Below are 26,965 nucleotides of genomic sequence, written 5' to 3' on the forward strand. Positions count from 1 at the left end.
CCAGAAGCCCAACTAGGTCTATTAAGGCTAAAGTCAAGGTGTCAGAGGGGCTGCATTCCTTCTGGGGGAGGCTCTAGACAGAATGTGCTCCTTTGCCTTTTCCAGCTTCTAGAAGCCACCCCCATTCCTTGACTTACCTCGTGACTCCATATTCAAGGCCAGAAGTGCAGCATCTTCAAATCTCCCTCTCTGACCTCTTCTTCCATTACCACATCACTTTCTCTAATTCTGACTCTCCTACCCCCTTCTCTTATAAAGATCCTTGTGATTGGTGGGTATGGGGCCTCCCATCTGTAATCCCAACATTTTGGGAGGCCAAAGAGGAAGGACTGCTTGAGGCCAAGAGTTAGAGATCAGCCTGGGGAAAATAGGAAGACCCTGCCTTTACAAAATTAAAATTAAAATCAGCTGGACATGGTGATGCACGCCTGTAGTTCCAGCTACTGGAGAGGCTAAGGTGGGAGGATTGCTTTAGCCTAGGTCAAGGCTGCAGTGAGCTATGATCACATCACTGCACTCCAGCCTCAGTGGCAGAGTGAGACTCTGTCTCCAATATAAGAAAAGAAATATACATTTGGTCTCTGCCCCTGGTTCCTGGCATAGAGCTTCCAAAGCTCTTATAAAGCCCTTCGTGACAGAGGTAATAGGCGCATTTTCTGTTTTGATATTTAGTCTTAGTCCCAGGTTCCTGACACAAGGGCCTCTAAGGTCTTTCAGATCTGCAGCATGGTAAGAATGCATGTGGGATGCTGTTGAGCTAACAGGGTGGCTGCAAGCTCCTAGACTGCTTCAGGAGGAGGGCTAGCTGCCAGAGAAAGCAACCACATTTTTTTTTTTTTAAACGGAGTTTGGCTCTTGTAGCCCAGGCTGGAGTGCAATGGCACAATCTCAGCTCACTACAACCTCCACCTCCCGGGTTCAAGCAATTCTCCTGCCTCGGCCTCCCGAGTAGCTGGAATTATAGGGATGTGCCACAATGCCTAGCTAATTGTTGTTATTTTTAGTAGGAACGGGGTTTCACCATGTTGGTCAGGCTGGTCTCAAACTCCTGACCTCAAGTGGTCCATGTGCCTCAGCCTTCCAAACTGCTAGGATTACAGGAGTGAGCCACCACACCTGGCCCCAACCACATTTTTTGAGGCTTGGAACTTTCAGCCTCACCTGCTGAATTCCAGGAGGCAAAAGGAACTGGAGATTGACTTAACTACCAATGGCCAATGATTTTATCAATCATGCCTCCATAAACACCCAAACAGCAGGGTTTGGAGAGCTTCTGTGTTGCTAAACACAAGGAGGTCCTGGGAGGGTAGTGTGCCCAACAGAGGGCATGGAAGCTCTGTGCCCCTCCCCACTTACCTTGTCCTGTGCATCTCTTTCATTGGCTGTTCCTGAGATGGAGCCATTACATTGAGCCAGTAATAGAAAATAAGGTGGCCAGATGCACTGGCTCATGCCCATAATCCCAGCACTTTGGGAGGCAGAGGTGGGCGGAATCACTTGAGCCTAGGAATTTGAGACCAGCCTGGGCAACATAAGAAGACCCCATCTATACAAAAAAATAAAAGAAATTAGCCAAATGTGGTGGTGGGAACCCTGTAATTCCAGCTACTTGAGAGGCTGAAGCAGGAGAATCACTTGAGCCCTGGAGGTTGAGGCTTCAATGAGCTATGATTGCACCACTGCACACCAGCCTGGACAACAGAGCGAGGCCCTGTCTCTTAAAAAGAAAAGAAAAAAACCTGTTTTTCTAAGTTCTGTGAGTTGTTCTAGTAAATAATTAAACTCAAGAAGAGGGTCATGGGAAACCCTGATTTCTAACCGGTTGGTCAAAATACAGGTGACAACCTAGGACTTGCAACTGGCATCTGAAGTGAGGGTGGTCTTGTGGGACTGAGCCCCTAACCTGTGGGTTCTGCGCTAACTCTAGGTAGTGTCAGAATGGAATTGTGGGATACGCGGTTGGTATCCAGAGAGTTGGAGAACTGGTGTAGAAACTCTGCACACACATTTGGTCAGAAGTCTGTGAGTAGAGAAAAATGTGTTGCGGGAAGTCAGGGACCCCAAACGGAGGGACCAGCTGAAGCCACAGCAGAAGAACATAAATTGTGAAGATTTCATGGACATTTATTAGTTCCCCAAATTAATACTTCTATAATTTCTTAGGCCTGTCTTTACTGCAATCTCTGAACATAAATTGTGAAGATTTCATGGACACTTATCACTTCCCCAATCAATACCCTTGTGATTTCCTATGCCTGTCTTTACTTTAATCTCTTAATCCGGTCATCTTTGTAAGCTGAGGATGAATGTCCCCACAGGACCCTGTGATAATTGCGTTAACTGCACAAGTTGTTTAAACAGTATGAAACCTGGGCACCTTGAAAAAAGAACAGGATAACAGCAATTTCAGGGAACAAGGGAGATAACCTTAAACTCTGGCTGCCTGTGGGCCGGGTGGAACAGAGCCATATTTCTCTTCTTTCAAAAGCAAATAGGAGAAATATTGCTGAATTCTTTTTCTCAGCAAAGAACATCCCTGAGAAAGAGAATGCATCCCTAAGGGGAGGCCTCTGAAATGGCCGCTTTGGGGACAGCTGTCTTTTACAGTCGTAGATAAGGGATGAAATAAGCCCTGGGCTCGTGTGGCGCTCCCAGGCTTATCAGGACAAGGAAATTCCCGCCTAATAAATTTTGGTCAGATGGGTTGTCTGCTCTCAAACCCTTTCTCCTGATAAGATGTTATCAATGACAATGTGTGCCCAAAACTTCATTAGCAATTTTAATTTCGCCCCAGTCCTGTGGTCCTGTGATCTTGCCTTGCCTCCATTTGCCTTGTGAATTTTATTACCTTGTGAAGCATGTGATCTCTGTGACCCACACCCTATTCGTACACTCCCTCCCCTTTTGAAAATCACTAATAAAAACTTGTTGGTTTTGCGGCTTGCGGGGCATCACAGAACCTGCCGACATGTGATGTCTCCCCTGGACACCCAGCTTTAAAATTTCTCTCTTTTGTATGCTTTCCCTTTATTTCTCAGACCGGCCGACACTCAGGGAAAATAGAAAAGAACCTACATGAAATATCAGGGGTGAATTTCCCCCGATACCACATGGGCTCTTCTCTCACCTGTCTACCTGCTTAACTGCATAGGAGAGGCAATGCATGGTGCTCATGAACAAGGCAAGCATTAAAGTCAGACCAGACTAACATTTGACTCAGTCTTAATATTCAGGTGAGCTTGGGCAAATCGCTCATTAACCCCAAGTCTTCATCATTTTGTGCATATAATGGGGATAACTGTGGCACCCACCTGTTTTTGTGAGAATCAATGAAATATTATGCTTGATGTTACTGTGATCATGATACTATCTGACAAGGGCAGTGATGCATGATAACATCAAAAAATTAGAAACTGTAATGAGGTCTCTTGGGCAAAATTCCATACAAGCAAATTACTGTCACAGAGCATTTCTGCCACACTTAACTCACCATTCCTTGAACAAAATGTGCCATCTTCATTGTTCAGGTCTGTATAGTGCTGGTTTCCCTGCCTGGGCAGCTCACTCCATGCTATCCCAGCCCAATCCCCATCCCTCCACCTCCCCCTTCCCTCCCAACTCTCATACAACTCTTCCTTATCTTACAGGACTTGGCTTCAATGTCACCTTAACTGGAAGCTTCTCTCCCTCTCCAGAAGAGCTTCCCATTGCACTTGATGCATGCACTATTATTTGATCATTTTTGACTTACAGTCCAAGTTTTTTTGTACCTGAATAACATGTTGCCCAGTTAGTTTCTCTTCCTGGATTCAGAAGTCTTTCATGGTAGGTCCAGCTAGAAGTGACAAAAAGACATTTAAAAAAAAAAAAAAAAAAAAGAGGGATGACACAGACAGACATCAGCACTTAGAAGTTTTAAACGATATGTGAAAAACAAAATTTAAGGGCTTCTAGGAGAAATGTAGGAGGGAAGGTGTTACTGGGAAATATGATAGAAGGTTAATTTTTATTTTATTTTATTTTTAGAGAAAGGGTCTTGCTCTATCACCTAGGCTGGACTGCAGTGGTGCAATCACAGTTAACTGCAGCCTCAACCTCCAGGGCTTGAGCAATATTCCCATCTAATTTTTATTTTGTTTAAGAAATGCAGTCTTGCTCTTAGCAAAGCTAAAGTGCAATGGTGTGATCATAGCTTACTGCAGCCTCAACCTTCTAGACTCAAGTGATCCTCCAGTCTTAGCCTCCCCAGTAGCTGGGACTACAGGTGTGCACTGCAACATGTAGCTCTTTTTTTTTTTTAATTTTTAGTAGAGACAAAGTGTCACTATGTTGACCAGGTTGGTGGTGATCTCCTACACTCAGGCAGTTCTCTCACCTCAGCCTTCCAAAATGCTGGGATTACAGGTGTGAGCTGCCACACCTGGCTGAGGGGTTTAATTTTTAATTATATAAAGAGCTCAAAGCAAATATTAGAAGGAGCCTAAATGCCTCCAGCAGTTGACTGGTACTGGTAAATTGTGATACATCCATATAATAAAATATTATGCAACCATGAAAAGGATTAAGATAGATCAATAGGTATTGGCACAAATGTCCACGAAATACGAAAATATGAAGTGATGTTCAGTCACCATGTACGTATCTTGAAGGATATGGCCCATTTTCTCAATTGCAATTATTTCCTGAGATAAGATTATGGGTCTAAAGAGTGAAGGACATTTTTCACTTATTTAAAAGTATTTATTATTTTTATAATTTAATAAAAGATTAAACAGATCATTGAATTAGTAAAAGACAAAGTAACTCTATAAATAAATGGAAAAGACACAGATACCCCAGGCATGGTGGCTCATGCTTATAATACCAGTACTTTGGGAGGGGGTGGTGGGGGGATTGCTTGAGGCCAGGAGTTCCAGACCAGCCTAAGAAACAAAGCAAGACCTCGTCTCTAGTAAAAATAAAAAAATAAAAATAATTGGCCAGGCATAGTGGCATGTGCCTATAGTCCCAACTACTGAGGTGGAAGGATCACCTGAGCCTAGGAGGTCAAGGCTGCAGTGAGTTGAGACTGTGCCACTACACTCAAGCCTAGGAGACAGAGCGAGACTTCATCTCAAAAAAAAAAAAAAAAGGACAATAAAGAAATAAAGCTAATAAGCTAACATAAGGAAAGATGAAATATGTGACAAATAGGCTGGGCGCATGGCTCACAGCTGTAATCAAGCACTTTGGGAGGCCGAGGCGGGTAGATCACGAGGTCAGGAGTTCGAGACCAGCCTGATCAACATGGTGAAACCACGTTTCTACTAAAAATACAAAAATTAGCCGGGCATGGTGGCATGTGCCTATAATCCCAGCTACTCAGAAGGCTGAGGCAGGAGAATCGCTTGAACCTGGGAGGCACAGGTTGCAGTGAGCCGAGATCACACCACTGCACTCCAGCCTGGTCGACAGAGCGAGACTGCGTCTCAAAAAAGAAAAAAGAATGGGTGACAAAGTAATAATATGAGGTCTTTCATTTATCACACAGAAAATAACTCGTTAAATTATAATACCTGTGTGGGCGAAGGTGCAGTGAAATGGCCATTTTCTTGTAGTATTAGTGGTGTTTAAAATGTATATAAGCCTTCCAGCATAAAGCTTGGAAATTTTTTTTAAATCATACAGACAGTGACTCATTATACTGCCTCCTCCAACTCCTGGCCTCAAGCAATCCTCCCACCTCAGCCTCCCAAAGTGCTGGAATTACAGGCTGACAGCCACCATGCCTGAAAGCTTTGCAATTCACATCAAGGGTAATAAGAATGCTCATGCCCTGTGACTCACAGTAATCTCACTTCTGGAAATTTCATCTTTGGATATAATTCAACCTAAACAAAAGGTCATATGCACAAACACAGTGAAAATCTGGGAGTAATTTTTTTCTCTTTTTTTAAAAAAATATGGAATGCTTCACAAATTTGCATGTCATTCTTTCACAGAGGCCGTGCCAATCTCTCTATTGTTCCAACTTAAGTATGTGTGCTACTGAGGCAAGCATGAGTAATTTAAGATAGAGTGGTTAAGTGAAATAAGGAAGAATTATGGAGAATTTAAAAATCTATGCTATTTATAGGCACCTAGTAACAGCTCAGTAAATATTAGCTGCTACTATTATTATTTTTATGGTAATTTCACTCAATTAAAAACTGTCATTAAAAATTACCATTGTCATGGAACATAATGTCTCCTACTGTATAATTGTAAAAACAGATACAATTTGTCCCTTGGTATATGGGGGGATTAGTTCCAGCTCTCCCATTTCTGTGTATACCAAAATCCACGCATACTCAAGTTTTCGAAGTCAGTCCTGTGGAATCCACATATAACACAAATGGGAAAATTAGTGAGGTGTGGTGACAAGCACCTGTAGTCCCAGCTACTTGTGAGGCTGAGGCAGGAGGATTGCTTGAGCCCAGGAGGTTGAGGCTGCAGTGAGCCATAATTGCACCACTGCACTCCAGTCTGGGCAACAGAGTGAGACAGAAGGTTGACTTTTTAGTAGAATTTTTCTGTTCACTTGAAGATATGGTCAGGATTGTGGCATATGAAAATTCTTCATAAAATAATTATCTAATCCAATTAATGCTGGAATTGGGAACAGCAGAAGTGTCATCTCAGAGCTACTCACAATGAAAGGTGATGTCTGGGGCTCAGGTGTGTTGAGGTCCCCATGCCTGGACTATGGGTGCTGAGTGGGATTTACTTGTCCATCCATTTTCTATATTCCAGCACTGGGAAACTAGGGTTTATCCATCTTGATAAGATGTCATTTAAATTCCACTTCGCAAGAACCACAAATGGAAGAAAGGCCATGAAACCGCAGGACAGTACTTGTTCTCAAGGGACTCTTCAGCTTAGGTGGTTCTGTAAAAGAGAAATTACATTGTTGAAAGATCGTCGCAGGTCAGGTGAGGTGGCTCATACCTATAATCCCAGCCCACTGGGAGACTAAGGCAGGAGGATTCCGTGAGGCCAGGAGTTCAAGACCAGCCTGAGCAACACAGTGAAACCTCATCTCTACAAAAAATTAGAAAATGAACTGGGTGCGGTAAAACATTCGTATAGTCCCAGCTACTCTGGAGGCTGAAATAGGAGGATCGCTTGAGCCCAGGAGGTGGAAGCTGTAGTGAGCTCTGATCTCACCACTGCACTCCAGCCTGGGTGACAGAGTGAGACCCTGTCTCAAGACACACACACACACACACACACACACACACACACACACACACACCCAATCTCAGTCTGTCCAGCCTTGACTAATCAAAAGGGCCTTCTGGTTACAGAAGAGATATGCTCTTTTGTAGGACAGGGAGAGACCAGCAAGCTTGTTCACAGACTCTTCCTCATCCTCTGCTTAGTTTTCCAAGAACCCTCACAGTGGAAATGGAGTCTCTGGGAAAATGACCTAAATCTTTGGGTTACCAGGGGAGAAATATGCCTCCTTTGTCAATTAATAAATGGAACATCTGCCTTAAAATCCAGGGAGTTCTGCTAGAATGAATCACTCCCTAAGACCCTGACCTATGCATGGAACATGAAAAACTGAAGTTTAACTGGGCGCGGTGGATCACGCCTGTAATCCCAGCACTTTGGGAGGCTGAGGCGGGCGGATCACCTGAGGTCAAAAGTTCAAGATCAGCCTGGCCAACATGGTGAAACCCCGTCTCTACTAAAAATACAAAAATTAGTTGGTCATGGTGGTGGACAACTGTAATTCCAGCTACTCGGGAGGCTGAGGCAGGAAAATCGCTTGAACCTGGAAGGCGGAGGTTGCAGTTACTTCTAGAAGAATTTCCATTAGCCCTTTGAAATCCTTCAACATTCATGAAGGCCAAAGAGTTTTCACCTAATTTAATCTGATGGGTATGTGACCAGAGTCTTTCTAGGGAATAGAGACTCCCAAACAGTTCAGCTGGGAAGTGAGGAGAGAATTTATTACTCAAAATCAAAGGGAAATGAAAAGAGGCCAACATAGAATGTCATTATTCTTTCTTGGCGGGGAATGGATTCCAGAGTCATTCTGTGACCTTTACATGACCTCCTTATTAGCATCTAAAAGCTTCCAGTGTAGGATGCAGCCAGCTAGGTTCTCTTCTAATGTAATAAAATTTGCTTCAGCAAATCTTATGCAGAGCCATCTCCAGGCTCCAGAAACAATAGGCTATAAATTACTGGATCTCCCATTTGATACAATGAAGTATAAGCACGGTCCTGAATGACTCCTCTACATACTACTCTGGGTAGCTTGAAGTGAATTTGATACAAGAACTGGAGCGAGCGCAAAGCAGAGCTAGATCTAGGATTAATGTGCTTGGGCCCAGCTCCTCACTACTCACCTATGAGTCTAGTTCCAGAACCCAAGTAGAGGGTGGGGAAACAAGGCTCCTGACTTTTTTTCCCTAATGTCTGCATCTCTTTCACATTTCTTATCTCCTTGCAAAGAAACTAAACAGGCTCAACTGAAATAACTAAATGATTAAACCCTATAAAGAGAATCTCCAAAGACTGACAAAATATCATTCAAGACTGTTACACAGACAACCTTGAGGATGACTTGATGTACCAGTGATCTACAATATTTGGGATCATTCCAAATTCCCATCAAGGATCTGCCTATATCAACAAAGGAGCCAAGGACCAACCATTCAAATGGGCCCTGCTGCCAAGCCTTTTTTTTTTTTTACAATGCCATCTCTTCATATTGTTCCATTTAACAAAACTGCAGCCCTTCATCTATCCTTAAGTCCCTTGGCCAATGGTACAGAGCCAGAGTATGCTACTCCCTAGCAGGAAATCAACAGGATGACCTACTAAACACCATTCAGAAGATGCTAAGACCCATGAATTGCAACAGGAAAGAAAAGACAGAGAATTAGTCAGACAGGTACATGCTGTGCCAAAAATGCACTACAGCCCCCACCCAATTGTGCCTAATCCTAGCTGGGCTGACACCAACCTGATGAGACAGGCCTATAAGATCTCAAACTAAAACAGAAACTCCTGAACTGGGTTCTTTCAAACCCAGGAAGCAGCAGTAAATCATTAAAGAACAGATAAGTTCTTAAGGTGAGGGAGAGTTTCAGATAAATGGAATGCTGGTAGAACACAGGGCCCAAAGGAGCAAAAGTTAACCTAAGCCCAGGTAGAACCTTGTTTACTAGAGTATTAGGCATGGGTTGGGGCAACTATTCTAACCAGAGAAACTGGCTTCAGTGAGGGCAAGTTGGCAATCCAAGGTATAGCATGCATAGGGCTGGCAAAATTCAGGGTGACTGAAGCAAAAGCTTCAGAACCAGAAAGACCACATCTGGGGGTAGAGCACAAAACTCTCAAAAGATGAATCTTTGTAAGAGTGAAGCAGAACTACATAGCAGTTTTAGGAGATCTGTTGGTGCCCAGCAAGAGCTCCAAACGGGCTATATGCAGGGATGCAGGCTGTAGTCTCAGGAGAGGAGGTTCACAAAAGTCATTCAGTCCAAGACCTCAAACTGTGTTCTCTACTAAAAGGAATCAAGGTTCCCTAGAGAAATGGCTGACTCCATGTATGGTGCAGTATATTGATCCTGGAACATCTTTTTTGCCAGAAAGCAAGGAAGCCATCAAAGTCCAACAGGATCACGTCAAAAAGACATGAAAGTCAACTTGAAGAGATAATTATTAACCTAGATGAGACAATGTAAGCATCCAAAACAATAAAGACTGCAATGGCCTGAAATACATCAAATGCAAACAATAATCTATGAGTTCATAATGGTATTCAGAAAAAAAAACTACTGGTCATTAGAGGGAAGGTTACTAGGTCACTAACTTACTACTCTGAAAAGTGACTTAAGATGAGAGGTAGGGTGGAGAATTACCTATTTATTCAGTCTTTCCTGTACAAACATAAATTTTTAGGGAGATTGAAGCAGACGGAACAAATCTGGAAAAATGGAGGTAACTGCTTAATCTGCGGGTTGGGTGCATGGAGGTTCAACATATTTCTTTTGTGTATATTTGAAACCCCTACAAAAAAAGCACAAGACAGAATGTGAGCCAAGCAGCTTAGGGTTTAGGCAAGGCTTCTGCCTACAAGAGACACTAGGATATGAGGGGTAGTTTTAGCCCTGATGGGCTGAGCCAACTGGAGGTATATAGGGAGGTGCTAAATTGCAGAGGTATCATGTTGCCCAGTACTTGATCAAATCCTAGATCCTAGGTCTGCTTGGTAGCATGCTTCCTAGGTAGTGGATCTGAGGCTACCTATAGAACTTCCTTTGCAGTCATAATTCGCTCAGAAACTACAAAAGTGCTTGCTCTTGAAAACGGAGTCTTTGTCCATTTCATGCTTCTATAAAAGAATAACACAGACTGCATAATTTATAAAAAGGAAAAAAGGAAGGAAAGAAAAAAGGAAGGAAGGAGGAAAGGAGGGAAAAAGGGAAGGAGGGAAGGAAAGGAAGGAAGGAAAAGAAGGAAAGGAAGGAAGGGAAAGAGAGAAAGAGGGAAAGAGGAAGGGAGGGAAGGAGGGAGGGAGGGAGGGAGAGAGGGAGGGAGGGAGGGGAAGGGAAGAAAATGGAGGAGAAGGGAAAGAAGGAAGAAAAGGAAAGGAAAGGAATAAATTTTATTTCTTAACAGTTCTGGATGTTAGGAAGTCCAAGGTTGAGGGGCCTGCATCTGTTAAGGGTCTTCTTGCTGCATCATCCCACTACAGAAGGCAGAAGGAAAAGAGAGTGCAAGAAAGCAAGAGGGCAAAAGGGGCTGAACTCTGTTTTATAAGCCCACTCTGTGATTACTAATCTATTACCACAATAACAACATTAACTCATTCATGAAGGCTATTTTATTAGGCCCCACATCCCAACTGTTGCATTGAGGATTGAGTTTCCAGCACATAAACTTTGGGGGACACATTTAAACCACAGCAGAGCACTTAGGTTAATTCAACTAAGAGGAGCTGGGAAAATCAAAGGCATGAGAAAGACAGCAAAAGCTAGCAGAGAGAAATGCATAGGTTAAGGAAAAAAGTCACAGTGAATCCTGTAGTGCAGGCTACTTTATCAAAAGCACCTAAAAAGATCTCATTAACTCCCCCAGCTCACCTCCACTCACATCTAAAGAGCCACACACAGCACCACCAAAGGCAGCACAATGAGAACAGCATTCTCCTCAACAGACAAGCTGGGAGTATCTAGACACCTGACCTCAATAGCTCCAGAACAGCCCTAAAACAGTTCCTCCCTAACCACCACTCAAGTCACCAGCTTGGAAAGTATTAAGAAAACCCAAATCCTGACACACCACTAGGAAACAACTTAAAACAGCAAAGAACAACCCATTTAAACAGCAATGCCAGCTGCTGGGAAAAAAAGGAACAATAAGTAGAGGAGAAACAGACCTCTTGGGGTCCACCAAGACCCAGTCTCTCAGCTTCAGCACTTTCAAATGCAGAATCCATACCCCTCTGGGGCCTGTGGAGCTCCACAAGGCATGTCGTCCTCAAAAGATAAATGAGCAGGCAAGCTGGCTAGAAAACCACTAAGGGTATTATTCTTTAAAGAATCTTTATAGGGTCAAAGAGGAATGGGTCTTAACTGGCTATGTGAACTCCCCACAGATTCTGAGGATGATGTCAGTAGCCCTTTCCAGATGTGTTTAACACTTTGCAGTCACTTGTATTCCTGCCACTGAGTGCCAGTGCTTTGCTAATTTGAGCTGATTCCAGCTCACGCTGACCCCAGCTCCCTGGATGTTACCATTAGCCAAGACTGTCACCCATACTGTACCCTTTCAAGGAGTCCTAAAAACAGCTCTTCACCTACTCTTCCAAGTAAAAATGTCTGCCAAAGAAATGGGGAAAAAAGATTCAGAGAGTGAAAACAATTAATATACTAACAAGAGAGCAAAAAGCAAAGGGGGAGGAGAAACTAGGAAAATCATAGATGGGCTCACACCTATTTCCAAAGCTGGGCTAATGTCCTTTTGCTTGTGTCTGAATAAGGCACCAATTTTAAGCTGCTAATGAAAAAAAAAGAAAAAGAGAAAGAAGCAGGGCCAGGCTGGGCGCAGTGGCTCATGCCTGTAATCCCAGCACTTTGGGAGGCCGAGGCGGGTGGATCACCCAAGGTCAGGAGTTCTAGACCAGCCTGGTCAACATGGTGAAACACCATCTCTACTAAAAATACAAAAAATTAGCCAGGCATGGTGGCGCATGCCTGTAAATCCAGCTACTCCGGAGGCTGAGGCAGGAGAATTGCTTGAACCTGGAAGGCAGAGAATGTGGTGACCTGAGATCACGCCATTGCCCTCAAGCCACGGCAATGAGAACAAAATTCGGTAAAAACAAAACAAAACAAAACAAAACAAAACCACCATAAAATAACTCAGACTTAATTAAATACAACCCTAGTGGTGAATGACTAAAGATGGATTGCTCATAACAGAGACAGCAGTCCAATAAGAATCCAGGAATCTTACCTTTTAATAACAAAAAAATCCTTTCCTTCGAAAGTAACATCCTCTCAAGGCCAGGAATTCCATTAGTAGAAAGCCTTCCTAAAAAACAAAATTCCCGGCCAGGCATAGGTTCACGTCTATAATCTCAGCACTCTGGGAGGCCGAGGCGGGAAGATCACTTGATGTCAGGAGTCGAGGCGGGAAGATCACTTGACGTCAGGAGTTCGAGACTGGCCCAGCCAACATGGTGAAACCCCATCTCCACTAAAAATACAAAAATTAGCCTGGTGTGGTGGTGGGCACCTGTAATCCCAGCGACTTGGGAGGCTAAGGCAGGAGAATTTCTTGAACCCAGGAGGCAGAGGTTGCAGTGACCAGCAAGGTTGCGCCATTGCACCCCAGCCTGGGCGATAAGAGTGAAAACTCTATCTCAAAAAAAAAAAAAAAAAAATTCCTTTGGGAAGGCCTTCTACATAAAAATCTTCAACATGAGACTGGAAAAAACGGTATGGGATCATCACTGGACCTTTGGCTTTTACAGCTCGAGCTATAAGAACAAAAAGAAAAAGGGATATCATTTAAACACAGTATGTAGAAAAGAATAATTATTGAATCTGTACTGGTCTTTTAACTTTTACACTTTGATCTTTAATTCTGTTATTGTGATTGAGTCCAAAGAAAAATAGTATGAGTAAAATAAAAAGAACACCAAAAATGCTAATATTCTGTTTACCAAAGTCTGTAGTGAAATATCCCATTAAATCCAAGTGCAGTGACACACCCATAATCCCAGCACTTCGGGAGGCTGAGGCGGGTGAATCTCCTGAAGTCAGGAGTTCAAGGCCAGCCTGGCCAACATGGTGAAACCCCAACTCTACTACAAATACAAAAATTAGGCAGGCGTGGTGGCAAAGGCCTGTAATCCCAGCTACTTAGGAGGCTGAGGCAGGGAGAATTGCTTGAACCCAGGAGGTGAGCTTGCCATGAGGTGAGATCATACCACTGCATTCCAGCGTGGGTGACAGAACAAAACTTCAACCTCCAAAAAAAAACAGCTAGCAGGTGACATTTGCTATGGGGAGACTAGGGATATGATCTTGCTGCAATCCTTCCATTTTAGTAAATCTAAACAGTGTGAATCCATTCTGTTTCGTCCCCACTCCACTCCAGAGCCAAAACAAGAAAATCAATTATATTTCTAGTTCTTTAAAAACATATCTAACTAAATCATCTAATTAAAAGATAATATGCATGGTTCCATACTCTAAAAGAAAACTTATGTCCTGCATATCATGGACATTTGATGAATGCTTATTCAGTTGACTGGTGTAGACTTCAATAATAACCTGTTCAATGCATTATGCCAGATGAATCTTGCATCTCAAAAGTAGAACAAATATTGTTCTTTCAGTTTTGTCTACCCATAAATGCAATATTTACTAATAAAAAGAAAATGAAGTTTATTGTTCTAGAGAGTATGAGAATTTTGACAACATGAATTCTCCTGTCCTAGGACATAATTAATACTTAGAGGCATACTATTTCATGTGGAAGCTACCATTAAATCAATGTTAAGTGTTAATTACCTCACATAATCTTCTAATCTGACTTAAGACTGAAGAGGTACCTCACAAAGCTGATTTATCAAGTTGTAAATCTTCACCTGTTAAATTCGTAAGTTCATGTCTGAAAGGTGAGAATACTTAACATTCACTAGGCAATATTCAGCAAAGTAATATCCACTAGTACATATTTAATATTTCATCATGAACTGCGAGTGTGAAGAGAAAAGACAGGCTGGGCACAGTGGCTCACACCTGTAATCCCAGCAGTTTGGGAGGCCGAGGCAGGCAGATCATGAGGTCAGGAGTTCGAGACCAGCCTGGCCAACATGGTAAAACCCCGTCTGTACTAAAAGTACAATAATTAGCTGGGCATGGTGGCAGGCACCTGTAATCCCAGCTACTCGGGAGGCTGAGGCAGGAGAATCGCCTGAACCCAGGAGGTGGAGGTTGCAGAAACCATGATCACGCCACTGCATTCCAGCCTGGGCAAAAGAGCAAGATTCTGTCTCAATCAATCAATCAATAAAAATATAAGGAGGAAGCATTTACTGTGTATTTATATGTCTGGTATTATGTGAAGCACTTTACTATCTTATCAAATCTTCGGGACAGATCTTCAGTTCTCATGACCACAAAAGAGGATACTAAAGCTCAGACAGGAGAAGAGACGTGGCCAGCCTGTGTCCCCAAGGCCTATGGTCTTACCACTAGGTTACAGTGTTTCCAGATATCACATATTGTGAGATTTTTGCTTTAAAATGAACCAAAAAAAACCAAAGGCGAAAAAGGCATAAGCTATTAAAAAGTGGGAGAAACACTAAGAGAACCTTAAGCATGTAACTAAAAATATTATGGAAATGTTATTGAATTCATTAGCAAATTTAATGCTAGGTTTTCATTGAGGAGTAGGTTATATTACTCATGATGAAGAAAAATGTTCATTTTAAGTATATTAACATAAATACCATCAATATTGTTTATCATGTTTAAATGTTCACTTAAAGCAATTCAGTTAAAATTCTGCATATCATACAATTTTATAGTTTGCTAGTAGGTTACAAGTAAATAGTCACCCAAATAAAAACATCATGTGTTTTCCACTGGTTGTTGCTCTTTTTAGGTGAGCATTTGATGTATACCAACAGAGAGAGGATAATAACAAATCGCTAATTTCTTTCATCACTATATAAAGGTGGCTTCAGGATAGAATAGTATAAGGGCAATGATGAATTTGAAATCTAACATCAATTCAGTGATGCATCAAGATAAAAGTAGAGACAATAGGGGCACCTTGGTGAGTACTGAACATTTTATTTATTTATTTATTTTGAGATGGAGTTTTGCTCTTTTTGCCCAGGCTAGAGTGCAATGGTGCAACCTCGGCTCACCACAACCTCTGCCTCCTGGGTTCATGCGATTCTCCTGCCTTGGCCTCCCGAATAGCTGGGATTACAGACATGCGCCACCACACCCGTCTAATTTTGTATTTTTAGTAGAGACGGGTTTCTCCATGTTGGTCAGGCTGGTCTCGAACTCCCGACCTAGATATCTGCCTGCCTTGGCCTCCCAAAGTGCTGGGATTACAGGTGTGAGCCACCACGCCCAGATGAATTCCAAATTTAACAAAGCAGACTAAGAGAAACAATTCATTTAAAAAAATAATATTTGGCCAGGCGTGGCGGCTCACACCTGTAATCCCAGCACTTTGGGAGGCTGAGGTGAGTGGATCAGGAGGTCAGCAGTTCAAGACCAGCCTAGCCAAGATCATGAAACCCCGTCTCTACTAAAAATACAAAAATCAGCCAGGCGTGGTGGCTGGTGCCTGTAATCCTAGCTGCTCGGGAGGCTGAGGCAGAGAACTGCTTGAACCCGGGAGGCGGAGGTTGCAGTGAGCCGAGATCGTGCCACTGCACTCCAGCCTGGGCGACAGAGTGAGGCTCCGTCTCAAAAAAAATAAATAAATAATTCAATGAAATCCCTAAGATCCAGGGCTTTGCAAAAAATATGTAAATAAATTTCCAATCTCCATACTGAAAGTTTAAAAGAAATGCTAACTAATAACTAAAGAAATACAACTTTTCCTCAGCTTTGCAGCAATCTAGAAACAAAGTGTGTAGACACTACAAAGCACCTTACAAGGAGAAACGTGTAAGGATGGCATGACTCGCTGGCGGCCCTGGGCTTGTCCACGGTACCCCCATGATGAACAGTAACTCCATTGTGTAAACACCCATGAACATAAGATTACAGGACTTTTCCAGTTTAGACATACCATATTTTCTTTCAGACAATTCTTCAATTTGTTTACGTAGATCAGCGATACGATGATTCCATTTCTCTGAAAATCAAGCAAAAGTTGCTTCTCAATAATACGTCCCTATGTCAGAGCAGCACTAACGTATAATGACTTATTTCACATATTTTACATTCTAACAGTCCATATCATTTTACTGCTTTCAAGAAAAAATTTCCCCTTTTTGGTGGTTCTTAGAATTGGTTTAATGGGAGACTATTAGAGAAGCTGAAAAGCAGGAGGGCAGAAAAGTTCAATCAAATTAAACACAATAACAGGGAGGTCACAATGAGGCGGTCTCCAGGGGTCTTTTAGCAAACTTCCTAAAACATGTCTCAGCTGTGTGAAATAAGACTTTACAGCAGCCGGGTGCAGTGGTGCAGGCCTGTAATCCCAGCACTTTGGCAGCAGAGGCAGGCGGATCGCTTTGAGCTCAGGGCAACATAGCCAAAACCCCCCTCCCTAGCCCCACCCCCACCCCGTCCCTACCAAAAATACAAAACAGCAGGGCATGGTGGCGGGCGCCTGTAGTCCCAGCTACTCAGGAGGCTGAGGCAGGAGAATCACCTGAACCCAGGAGGCAGACATTGCAGTGAGCCAAGATCACGCCACTGCCAGCCTGGATGGCAGAGCAAGACTCCACCTCAAAAAAACAAAAACACAAGGTTAAGAGGGACCCCCGACCTTACAGATACAAGTTTAAGAGGGACCCCTAAGCAAAAAATGCCAACCCTTTTTCTCCCAATCATTGAAACACCAGGAGGGTGTAACAGTTTTGCAGCCTAGCTGTAGCAGGCTGATGCCCCCAAGATGCCCATATCCTAATCCCGGGAACTGGTGAACATGACCTTATATGGCAAAAGGGGCTTTGCAGATATAATGAAGTTAAGGGTCTTTGGCTTTTGGGGTTGATGTACTCACTCGGATCCTTAAAAGAGCAGAGCAGGTGATGGAGAGGGTGGGAGGTATAGTGACAGATGCAGGAAACTCCAGTCATTCGAGACGGGCAGCACAAGCTGAGGAGTGCAGGCCACCTCTACGGCCAGGAAACGGATTCTCCCGCAGAGCCTCGGAAGCCACCGACCCTGCTCCCACCTTGATTCAGTAGGACTTACTGTAGAATTCTGGCCTTCAGACCTGTAAGGGAATACATTTTGGTTGTTTTAAGTCACTAAGTGTGTGGTAATTTGTTGCAGCAGCTACAGGAAACTAGTATTGTAGTGAAGCCTCAAAACCCCCCTGAAGGGGCTGGGCTCAGTGGCTCATGCCTGTAATCCCAGCACTTTGGGAGGCCGAGGTGGGTGGATCACTTGAGGTCAGGAGTTCGAGACCAGCCCGGCCAACACGGTGAAATGCCATCTATACAAACAATACAAAAACTAGCCGGGCATGGTGGCACATGCCTGTAATCTCAGCTACTCAGGAGGCTGAGACAGGAGAATTGTTTGAACCCAGGGGGGCGGAGGTTGCAGTGAACTGAGATTCCACCATTGCACTCCAGCCTGGGTGACAGAGTGACGCTCCATCTCGAAAACAAAACAAAACAAAAAAACCCCACCTGAAGGTTTCCAGTTCTGCCAGCAGTCTCCCACCCAACCCCCAGAAGCAGACATTCCATTGCTGTGGGCCATGGACAGGCAGAAGGAAGCACCTCCTCATGGCAGAGGCCTACCCAGGAGAAACCCAAGGGAAGGCACTGCTGGGCTGGCCCCTCTCTGCCAAGGCCATATTCTTTTTTTTTTTGAGGCCAGTTTCACTCTGTCTCCCAGACTGGAGTGCAGGGGCACAATCTCGGCTCACTTCGACCTCTGCCTCCCCAGTTCAAGTGATTCTCCTGCCTCAGTCTCCTGAGTAGCTGGGATTACAGGAGTGTAGCATGCCTAGCTAATTTTTGTATTTCTAGTAGAGATGGGGTTTTGCCATGTTGCCCAGGCTGGACTCGAACTCCTTGCCTCAAGTAGTCCACCTGTCTCAGCCCCGCAAAGTGCTGGGATTACAGGAGTGAGCCACTGCACCCAGCATTTGCCAAGACCTTTGATGGCAGGCTTTTTCCAGGTGATCAGTCCTTGTCTGGTCTGGCTCTGCCCCACTCTCCTTCTCACCTAGTTGGAATCCCTAGCTACTTTTCAGTAGAGGAGAGTGTGTACCCCAATCCCAGCTTGGTTCAGATCTGCATTTAACTCATGGAACCTGGCTTCTCCCCAGGTCCTGAAGAAAAAAAGGGTATCTCTGTGGGTATGATAAAGGATGGGCCTGTCCCCAGGACCCTGTGAGAGGGAAGCCCAATGTCCCACCAGGTTGGCAGGGCTGGGGAAGGGAAAGTGTTATGGCAGTCCCACGAAAAAAAAGAGGCAGCAGAGGGAGCAGGACAGCGCTCACATGGAACTCATGCCACTGCCTGAGTGAGGGGAGGGAGGAGAGCACGCCAGTGACGTCAGGGGGCAGAGAGGCGCAGTTCCAGGGCGGCTTTCCCCCTCACTTCCTGCCATGTTACTCTGATCGCCTCCAGGTAAGCCTGCCCACTTTGTGCCCAGGGGCCTGTAGAAAACCACAGCTCCCCATGGTTATGGCCCCAGGAGTGGGGCAGAGCAGGGAGGAGTCCTGGACAGAGGAGAGGCAGGGGCAGGAGGGAGTGGGCCTCAAACTCGAGGAGGGGGCCCTTCTCATGGGTCCTGCTTTCTGGCTTCTCCTTCCTTACCCCTGGGCTGATCACTCGGGGAAGAACTGAGACAAAGTTTCTCACCCTCAGGCCCAAAGGGTTTAATTACTGGGCCCTTAGGGAGGTGTAAGCCCCCTGAAAGGATGCAAGGTTTTGTTTTGTTTTGTGTTTTGAGACAGAGTTTCGCTCCTGTCGCCCACGCTGGAGTGCAGTGGCGTGATCTCACCACACTACAACCTGCGCCTCCCAGGTTCAAGTGATTCTCCTGCCTCAGGCTCCGGAGTAGCTGGGATTACAGGTGGCTGCCACCACGCCTGGCTAATTTTTTGTATTTTTAGTAGAGACAGGGTTTCGCCATGTTGGGCAGGCTGGTCTTGAACTCCTGACCTCAGGTGATCCGACTGGCTCCGCCTCCCAAAGTTCTGGGATTACATGAGCCACTGTGCTTGGCCACGATGAAAGGTTTTGTGTGGAGAGCATGTACATGCCTTTCTGGGAAAACAGTCCACAGCTCTTATTCTCAGCAGGCTTCACGGTCAAAAAAGGTTAGAACTCTTGCTACAGAGCTGTGGAAGCAGCTAGGTGAGGGGCCTGTCAAGGGCACTCTGGGCACTACCTGGGCACTCTCGAGGCCTTCATCCCCTAGGCAGGCTGCACTGCTTGGTATTTGCAGAGCTGAGGGGGTGGGGCATGTGGGGACTGTGAAATTGCCCTGAGATGACCCACAGTCCTCAGCTGGGAAGTGAGTGGTGCATCTCCTGTGGCATCCTCCATCCCTAGAGCCATGGGGCCAGGAGAACTGGCCCTTGCAGCAAGTGAAAAGCCTATTATTGACTCCCTCCCTAGCCATGTAGACAGTGAACCAAGACACTCATATCAGGTAAACGCCTTGTTCTCTGTTACCGAGGTAACCAGTAGGCATTCCCAGATACAGTGAAGGTCCTCACACCAAGATATGCACCTGGCCACCTGAGGAAAGAGAAAGGACTATCTGAGGGGATGGGGCTGAGCTGGGTGTGGAGTGGTCCTTGTGGGTCTTGGAGAGTGGGAGGGGGAGCAGCATAAGCCAGGCCTCAAGGTAGAAGGACAACCAGGAGACAGCCTGGAAAAAGTGCTGGACCCACAAGGGCTCAAGGCTGGCCAGAGGGGAGGTGGGACAGGCTGCAAAGTCCTGAGGTCTGAAGATTGGCCCTGGCAGGAAGAAACCAGGTAAGGTGGGGTGTTACCTACACCCTCGGGGCCAGATGCAGGCCAGAGCCAGCCAATTACCAGGCCCTTAGGGAGGTGTGAGCCCCTTGAAATGATGCAAGGTTTTTTGTTTTTGTTTTGGAGACAGAGTTTCGCTCTTGTCGCACAGGCTGGCACCTTTGCCCAGAGCAGGCACCAAGACTTCTGGCTCTGGGTGTGACCTCAGTCTCGGTAAAAGCCCCAGCCCCCACCAGGACCACCTACCCCCTAGACTACTTCAGGTGCTGAGCCCAAGCCAGGGGCAGGAAGCTAAACTGATGCCTAGGGTAATCCCAACAAAGTCCCTGGTTCCCCGCAGCTATGGGGCTGACGGGGAATTACAGCCCAAACCCCAGATGCTGGCTCTCAAACTAACACTGAGCCCTCAGTGCCCACAGGGAGATACAATCAGCGCACTTTCCAGATGGGGAAATGGGATCAGAGAAGTGCAACAGCCTTGCCCAATGCCCCAGACCAGGGCTCCAGGCCCAGAGTGTTCTTTTGTCACTGTGTTCAGAGGGCAGCAGCTGCTGTGATGTACCCACCTGAGCCTGGCAGCTTTCTCCAACTTTGGAAGCCCAGGAGCATGGCCCCTGTCCACAGATGCACCTGGCATGAGGCGTGCCCAGAGGGACAGAGGCAGATGAGTTTCGTCTCCTCCACTGGATTGTGAGGGCCTAGAAGGAGACAAGGGTCTGCTTGAGAAGGCAGTGAATAGTGAGCAACCTGAGGCAGTGCCCCTCTGGATGGATCCGCAGTGCCTGGATGGAACCTGGCTCAGACAGAGCTCAGTTCTGCAGGTCCCTGAGGCATGGAGAGTTCACAGCTACCAAGTGTAGGAGTCTGGATTCAAAGCCAACGGCGTGACTCCAAAGTCCCTGCCCTAGCCCCTGGACCACCCTTGCAGGCCCATCAGATGCCCAGGCCAGCAGCACAGCCGGCCAAGACCAGGGAAACTTGGGGAGCCTCAGAGCACCCCCAGGTATTCCAACCTAATCCTGGTACCCCGCCTCTCACCACCCTTCTTCCTGCTTTAACCTCAACCCCTACACAAAGCCTGGGCCACTTAATGTGGCATCAAACAGATGCCTCAATAAATCAGTCTAATCTTGAAAAAAAAAAAAGACTTAACAGATATACAATTGCACATTAGAATGCTAAAGACCATAAACATATAACAACTTAAAGTACATATAAATTCAATATATATCCAATCATTTTAACTATGACACAGTAGAATATTAAAATACTATTTTCAAAATGTATACAAGCTTAATGTTCTATGTATTCAAACTACTTATTCAAAATACAAATCATCAACATAAATTGCCACTAATATTCAGTCCCTTCACAGGACACGATTCACTGGGAGTTAATAAATTAGCAGCCGGCAGGCAGTGACACACAGCAAAAATGAAAACCACGAGGTGAAATAGTTCTGAAATAAAGGTTTTAAAGCTAACAGAAATCACTGAATTACTAAGTCATTAGCACTAATTTTGAGCCAACTAACTAATTAATATGAGATGATACAACGTCCTATACTTTGGTAAATACAGACTATGTTTAAACAATGTCTGTAACGTGACTTGTAAAATGCTCCTGGCTTTACAAAGATGTGATTAAGATGTAGAAACACATGCTAAACCATTTCCCCCTGCAGAGCATGTGGTAACTTTCATCAGTCACATTGAGAGTCCAGAAGATAAAGGAAATGGTCATGCATTTCGCTGAGAACTTACCAGAGTTGAACTCCCTCATTTTCCGTTCCCCAGCATTGGCGGGTTCTGGGACTGGTGGCTGTGGTGGCTCGTTGGTCTTTGTCTCTTAGAAGGTGGGGAATAATCATCATCTTGAAAAAGAAAAAATGGTCATTACTGAAGGAACCATCTTAGGTTACAGCCACCTCTGGGTCAATTCCCAACATTCAAAAGCTGAGCAGGGCTTTAAAGCTATCTTATTAATAATTATTTCTGTATTGCGAACTTCAGCATACTTTTTTCTAGTTACATTTGAAATGTTATTCTTTTGGGATGTGCTCAAGTGAATACTGCTTTTTCCTCTGCCTTGCTTCATTACTTTTTAGTTTCCTTCATTTGAATCATCATTGTAAGTTTCCCCTTCTCCTCAAATAACTTTCAAATTGCTGCCAAGAACTATGTTCTATCTTAAGGCTTTTGAGAAAAAACTTTCAATGAAGAGAGCCGCCTAAAGTTATACAAATATAGAAGAAACGGGATAAAATAAAGCTTAGATTGGAAAAAATATTTAAGATTATACAAAATTCACGTGTAAACAAGGGAAGCTGAGTAATTGTACGTTCAAATACTTTTAACAAGTGCAAAACACGTAGGCTTAAAGAAATAGAGCTGGCCAGGCATGGTGGTTCACGCCTGTAATTCCAACAGTTTGGGAGGCCGAGGCAGGCAGATAACTTGAGGTCAGGAATTCGAGACCAGCCTGGCCAACAGAGTGAAACCCTCTCTCTACTAAAAATACAAAAATTAGGCCAGGAGTGATGGCTCATGCCTGTGATCCCAGCACTTTGAGAGGCCGAGGCGGGTAGATCACCTGAGGTCAGGAGTTTGAGACCAGCCTGACCAACACAGAGAAACCCCGTCTCTACTAAAACTACAACATTAGCAGGGTGTGGTGGCACATGCCTGTAATCCCAGCTACTCAGGAGGCTGAGGCAGGAGAATCCCTTGAACCCGAAAGGCAAAGATTGTGGTGAGCCGAGATTCTGCCATTGCACTCCAGCCTGGGTAACAACACCGAAACTCCGTCTCAAAAAAAAAAAAGAAAAAATTAGCCAGGCGTGGTGGCGCATGCCTGTAATCCCAGCTACTTGGGAGGCTGAGGCAGGAGAATCGCTTGAACCCAGGAGGCTGAAGTTGCGGTGAGCCGAGACTGCACCATTGCACTCCAGCCTGGGTAGCAGAGCAAGACCCTGTCTCAAAAAAAAAAAAAAAAAAAAAAGAGAGAGAGAGAGAAAGAAAGAAAGAAGGCTACATTATTTATGAAACAGATACTGTTAAGTCAGTCACCAGAAAGCCTGTGTATAAATGAGCAGTGAGATATTCAAGCACAGCACACACACACTTCTCAGGACAGCTGTCGTGAGAGTTCCATGCTCGTTTCCTTCTGGATACATCAGCAACTCACTCTGCTATGATCCTGCAATACATCTCATGTTAGAATTAGAGACATCTGGGCCAGGCACAGTGGCTGACGCCTGTAATCCTAACACTTTGGGAAGCCGAGGCAGGCAGATCACCTAAGGTCAGGAGTTTGAGACCAGCCTGGCCAACATGGTGAAATGCTGTCTCTACCAAAAATACAAAAAATTAGCTGGGCATGGTGGCGCGCGCCTGTAATCCCAGCTACTCGGGAGCCTGAGGCAGGAGAATCGCTTGAACCCGGGAGGTGGAGGTTGCAGTGAGCCGAGATCGTGCCACTGCACTCCAGCATGGGGGACGGAGCAAGGCTCTGTCAAAAAAAAAAACAAAAACAAAAAAAAAAACAGAAAAAGAAAAAGAAAAAAGAATTAGTGACATCTGGATCAAATCAGCTGCCAGTCTCGCAAAGTGTCGGGTAACATCCTATTAAGATTGCTGCTTACACATCATCTATAAAATACTGAAAATATCATTTTAAGAAATCTTTTTTTTATTTTGAGACAGAGTTTTGCTCGTTGCCCAGGCTGGAGTGCAATGGTGCGATCTCAGCTCACTGCAACCTCTGCCCCCTGGGTTCAAGCAATTCTCCTTCCTCAGCCTCCTGAGTAGCTGGGATTACAGGCATGCACCACCACGCCTGGCTAATTTTGTATTTTCGGTTGAGACAGGGTTTCTCCATATTGGTCAGGCTGGTCTTGAACTCCTGACCTCAGGTGATCCACTGACCTTGGCCTCCCAAAGTGCTGGGATTACAGGTGTGAGACACCATGCCTAGCCAAGAAACCCTTATTTTAAAACAAGCCAGGCGCGGTGGCTCATGCCTATAATCCCAGCACTTTGGGAAGCCAAGGCGGGTGGATCATTTGACGTCAGTAGTTTGAGACCAGCCTGGGCAACATGTTGTAACTCCATCTCTACTAAAAATATATTTAAAAAAATTAGCTGGGCGTGGTGGTGGGCACCTGTAATCCCAGCTTCTCAGGAGGCTGAGGCAGGAGAATCACTTGAACCTGGGAGGTGGAGGTTGCAGTGAGCGGAGATCACGCCACTGCACTCTAGCCTGGGTGACAATAGAAAGACTCCATCTCAAAAACAAAACAAAACAAAACAAAAAACCACTAAAAAAAAGACTCCATTTCAAAAACAAAACTAAAACCAAAAACACAACACAAATGTAGTATACAAATGAAAATACTGTGTTAAACACAGTTTCATAGAAAATAAAAGACCAATCAAATACAGTAAGCTCCCTTTTTAGATGGGTATGTTATTCTTCTTTCACAGCTAAAGAAACGGGCTCAGAGAATGTTATTTGATTGGACCGTGTTGCATCTCTGGACACTGCAGCTGAGATCAGACTTTGTGTGTAACTCCACTAGCCTACCAGGGTGCCTCTCATAAAGGTAAGAAATGTAAATTTGGCCTAATATACAAAGTTGCCAGGGCAGCACTGGGTCAATTCTACATACAGTACTTCTATGTTCATCAAGGGAAACCTTAAGGGAAAGTGAAAATGCTTCTAGAAGGCGACTGGACACCAGCACCTTTGCTTGTTGCCTTTGGGCTCTTCTTCTAAGGCCAACAGTGACCTGAAATTATTGACTGGCTTTTCCAATCAAGTGGACAAAATGGTACCAAGGTCGCCAACATCAGACAAATTCACTTGAGGGCCTTATCTATGTGCTTTGAAAGACAAAACTGCTTTTGTAAAGGACACTGTATTTCAGAAAAACATAATCATATTAACAAATAATAACACTGTAAAATGCTGATGTGTTGAATGCTACTTTAGAAAAACATGCTCAAATCTAGGGAAAAAATTTGATACAAAACTACGTATCAATTATCTAGCTAGCTAGCTAGCTATCTCGAGACATGCTTTCATTCTATTGCTCAGGATGGGAAGCAGTGGGATTATCATAGCTCACTGCAGCCTTGAGCTCCTGGCCTCAAGTGATCCTCCTGCCTCAGTCTCCTAACTAGCTAGGGCCACAGGTGGACACAGTTATGCCTGGGTTTTTGTTTGTTTTGTAGACACAGGGTGTCACTACATTGCCCAGGCTGGTGTCAAACTTTGGAGTCTCGCTGTGTCGCCCAGGCTGGGGTGCAGTGGTGTGATCTCGGCCCAATGCAACCTCCGCCTCCCGGGTTCAAGTAATTCTCCTTTATCAGCCTCCCAAGTAGCTGGGACTACAGGCATGCGCCACCACGGCCGGCTAATTTTTGTATTTTTTGTAGAGACTGGGTTTCACCATGGCCAGGCTGGTCTCCAACTCCTGACCTCAGGTGATCCACCCGCCTCGGCCTCCCAAAGTGTTGGGATTACAGGTGTCAGCCACTGAGCCTGGAGGAGCACTTTCTTGTGTTATTAAGTAGCCTAACCCAGGTGGGGCGCTGTCCCTCACGCCTGTAATCCCGACAACTCTGATGGCCAAGGTGAGAAGATCACTTCAACTGAGGAGTTCGAAACTGGCCCGGGCAACATAGCGAGGCCCCCCCCACCCCATCTCTAGAAAAAAATACAAAAATTAGGCCAGGTGCACACCGCGCCAGGCTAATTTTTGTATCTTTTGTAGAGACGGGGTTTCGTCATGTTGCCCAGGCTGGTCTCGAACTCCTGAGCCCAAGCCATCCATCCTCCCGCCTCGGCCTCCCAAAGTGCTGGGATTACAGTAGGGCCCAGCCAGCCTCATGTTTTATTTAGCAGTCCCTCCCTGTTGCACACTTGGATAGTTTTTTAATTTTTTTACACAGTGTTTACCTCAATCTCGCAGGCTGGAATGCTGTGGTGGGATCATAGCTCACTGGAGCCTTGAACCGTTGGGTTCATACTTGAGGGCTGGGGGGCTGAGGTAGGACTACAGAGATGGGGTTGCGCCATGTTGCTAGGCTGCTCTTGGCCTGAAGGGTCCCCCCGCCTCGGCCGCGCCAGACATAGTTTTCTATTTTTGACCAACATAAACACTGTGCTGGGTCTGAATTTTTCAGCTACCCTTCTTCAGCTGGCAACACACAGGACCTGGCGGGGAGGTCGCTCTTACCAGTCCCCACTCTGACGAGAAGACTGCCCAGCTCCAGGCACCGTAGCGCCCCAGTGAGGTAGCCGAACACCCGCGCCTCTGACGTCGCCAGAGGCCCACCTCTATGGTGTCGGCGAAGACGGGCTCTTGTGACGTCACGGAAGGCGCGCTCTTGTGGCGTCACGGAAGGCGCGCTCTTGTGGCGTCACGGAAGGCGCGATCTTGTGGCGTCACGGAAGGCGCGCTCTTGTGAGGTCGCAGGGGACCGCCACTCACGCGGAGCCAATCGGAATTCGCGGCGGGGCTGCTGGGTCTTCCAGGAGCGCGCATGAGCGGACGCTGCCTACGGGTGGCCGGGAGGGATGTAACTGGCTGCTGAGCTGGCAGTTCTGTGTCGCTAGGCTTCGGCCGGGCAGCCGCCCCACATAAGCTGCGAGGAGGAGCTTTACGACTTCCCGGTCTTCGGGGCCGGGCGCAGCAAGGGCCAGACTCTGCGCTAGCAGGCGCTGCCCGCCAACCGGCCGGCACCTGTCGCAGAAGGTGCA

General features: G+C 45.5%; 2 protein-coding genes and 1 non-coding gene across 3 annotated transcripts in view; 1 reads left to right on the forward strand and 2 right to left on the reverse strand.

Annotated features, from left to right (window-relative positions):
- LOC740478 (kelch-like protein 2) overlaps positions 1 to 24,752 on the forward strand; it is a 152,491-nt gene extending 127,739 nt beyond the window's left edge. Inside the window, exon 6 of the mRNA XM_063809000.1 lies at positions 24,685 to 24,752. The gene's annotated coding sequence lies outside the window, so the exon portion shown is untranslated. The remainder of the gene's footprint in view (positions 1 to 24,684) is intronic.
- On the reverse strand, positions 1,414 to 26,750 carry LOC129143847 (uncharacterized). The gene is made up of 10 exons (XM_063808473.1): positions 26,697 to 26,750; positions 26,442 to 26,591; positions 21,964 to 22,073; positions 20,767 to 20,898; positions 17,257 to 17,472; positions 16,315 to 16,380; positions 12,499 to 13,024; positions 6,671 to 6,906; positions 3,771 to 3,835; positions 1,414 to 1,546 (listed from the first exon to the last, which is right to left on the reverse strand). The coding sequence occupies exons 1-5, from the start codon at positions 26,748 to 26,750 to the stop codon at positions 17,265 to 17,267; spliced, it is 654 nt and encodes a 217-aa protein (XP_063664543.1). The 3' UTR covers positions 1,414 to 1,546; positions 3,771 to 3,835; positions 6,671 to 6,906; positions 12,499 to 13,024; positions 16,315 to 16,380; positions 17,257 to 17,264.
- Positions 5,937 to 6,040, reverse strand: LOC129143911 (U6 spliceosomal RNA). The gene has a single exon (XR_008547837.1). It is a non-coding gene; the product is annotated as a U6 spliceosomal RNA (small nuclear RNA).
- Positions 26,751 to 26,965: the final 215 nt, after the last annotated feature.

This window comes from Pan troglodytes, chromosome 3 (assembly GCF_028858775.2).
Source record: "Pan troglodytes isolate AG18354 chromosome 3, NHGRI_mPanTro3-v2.0_pri, whole genome shotgun sequence".
Taxonomy (NCBI): Eukaryota; Metazoa; Chordata; class Mammalia; order Primates; family Hominidae; genus Pan; species Pan troglodytes.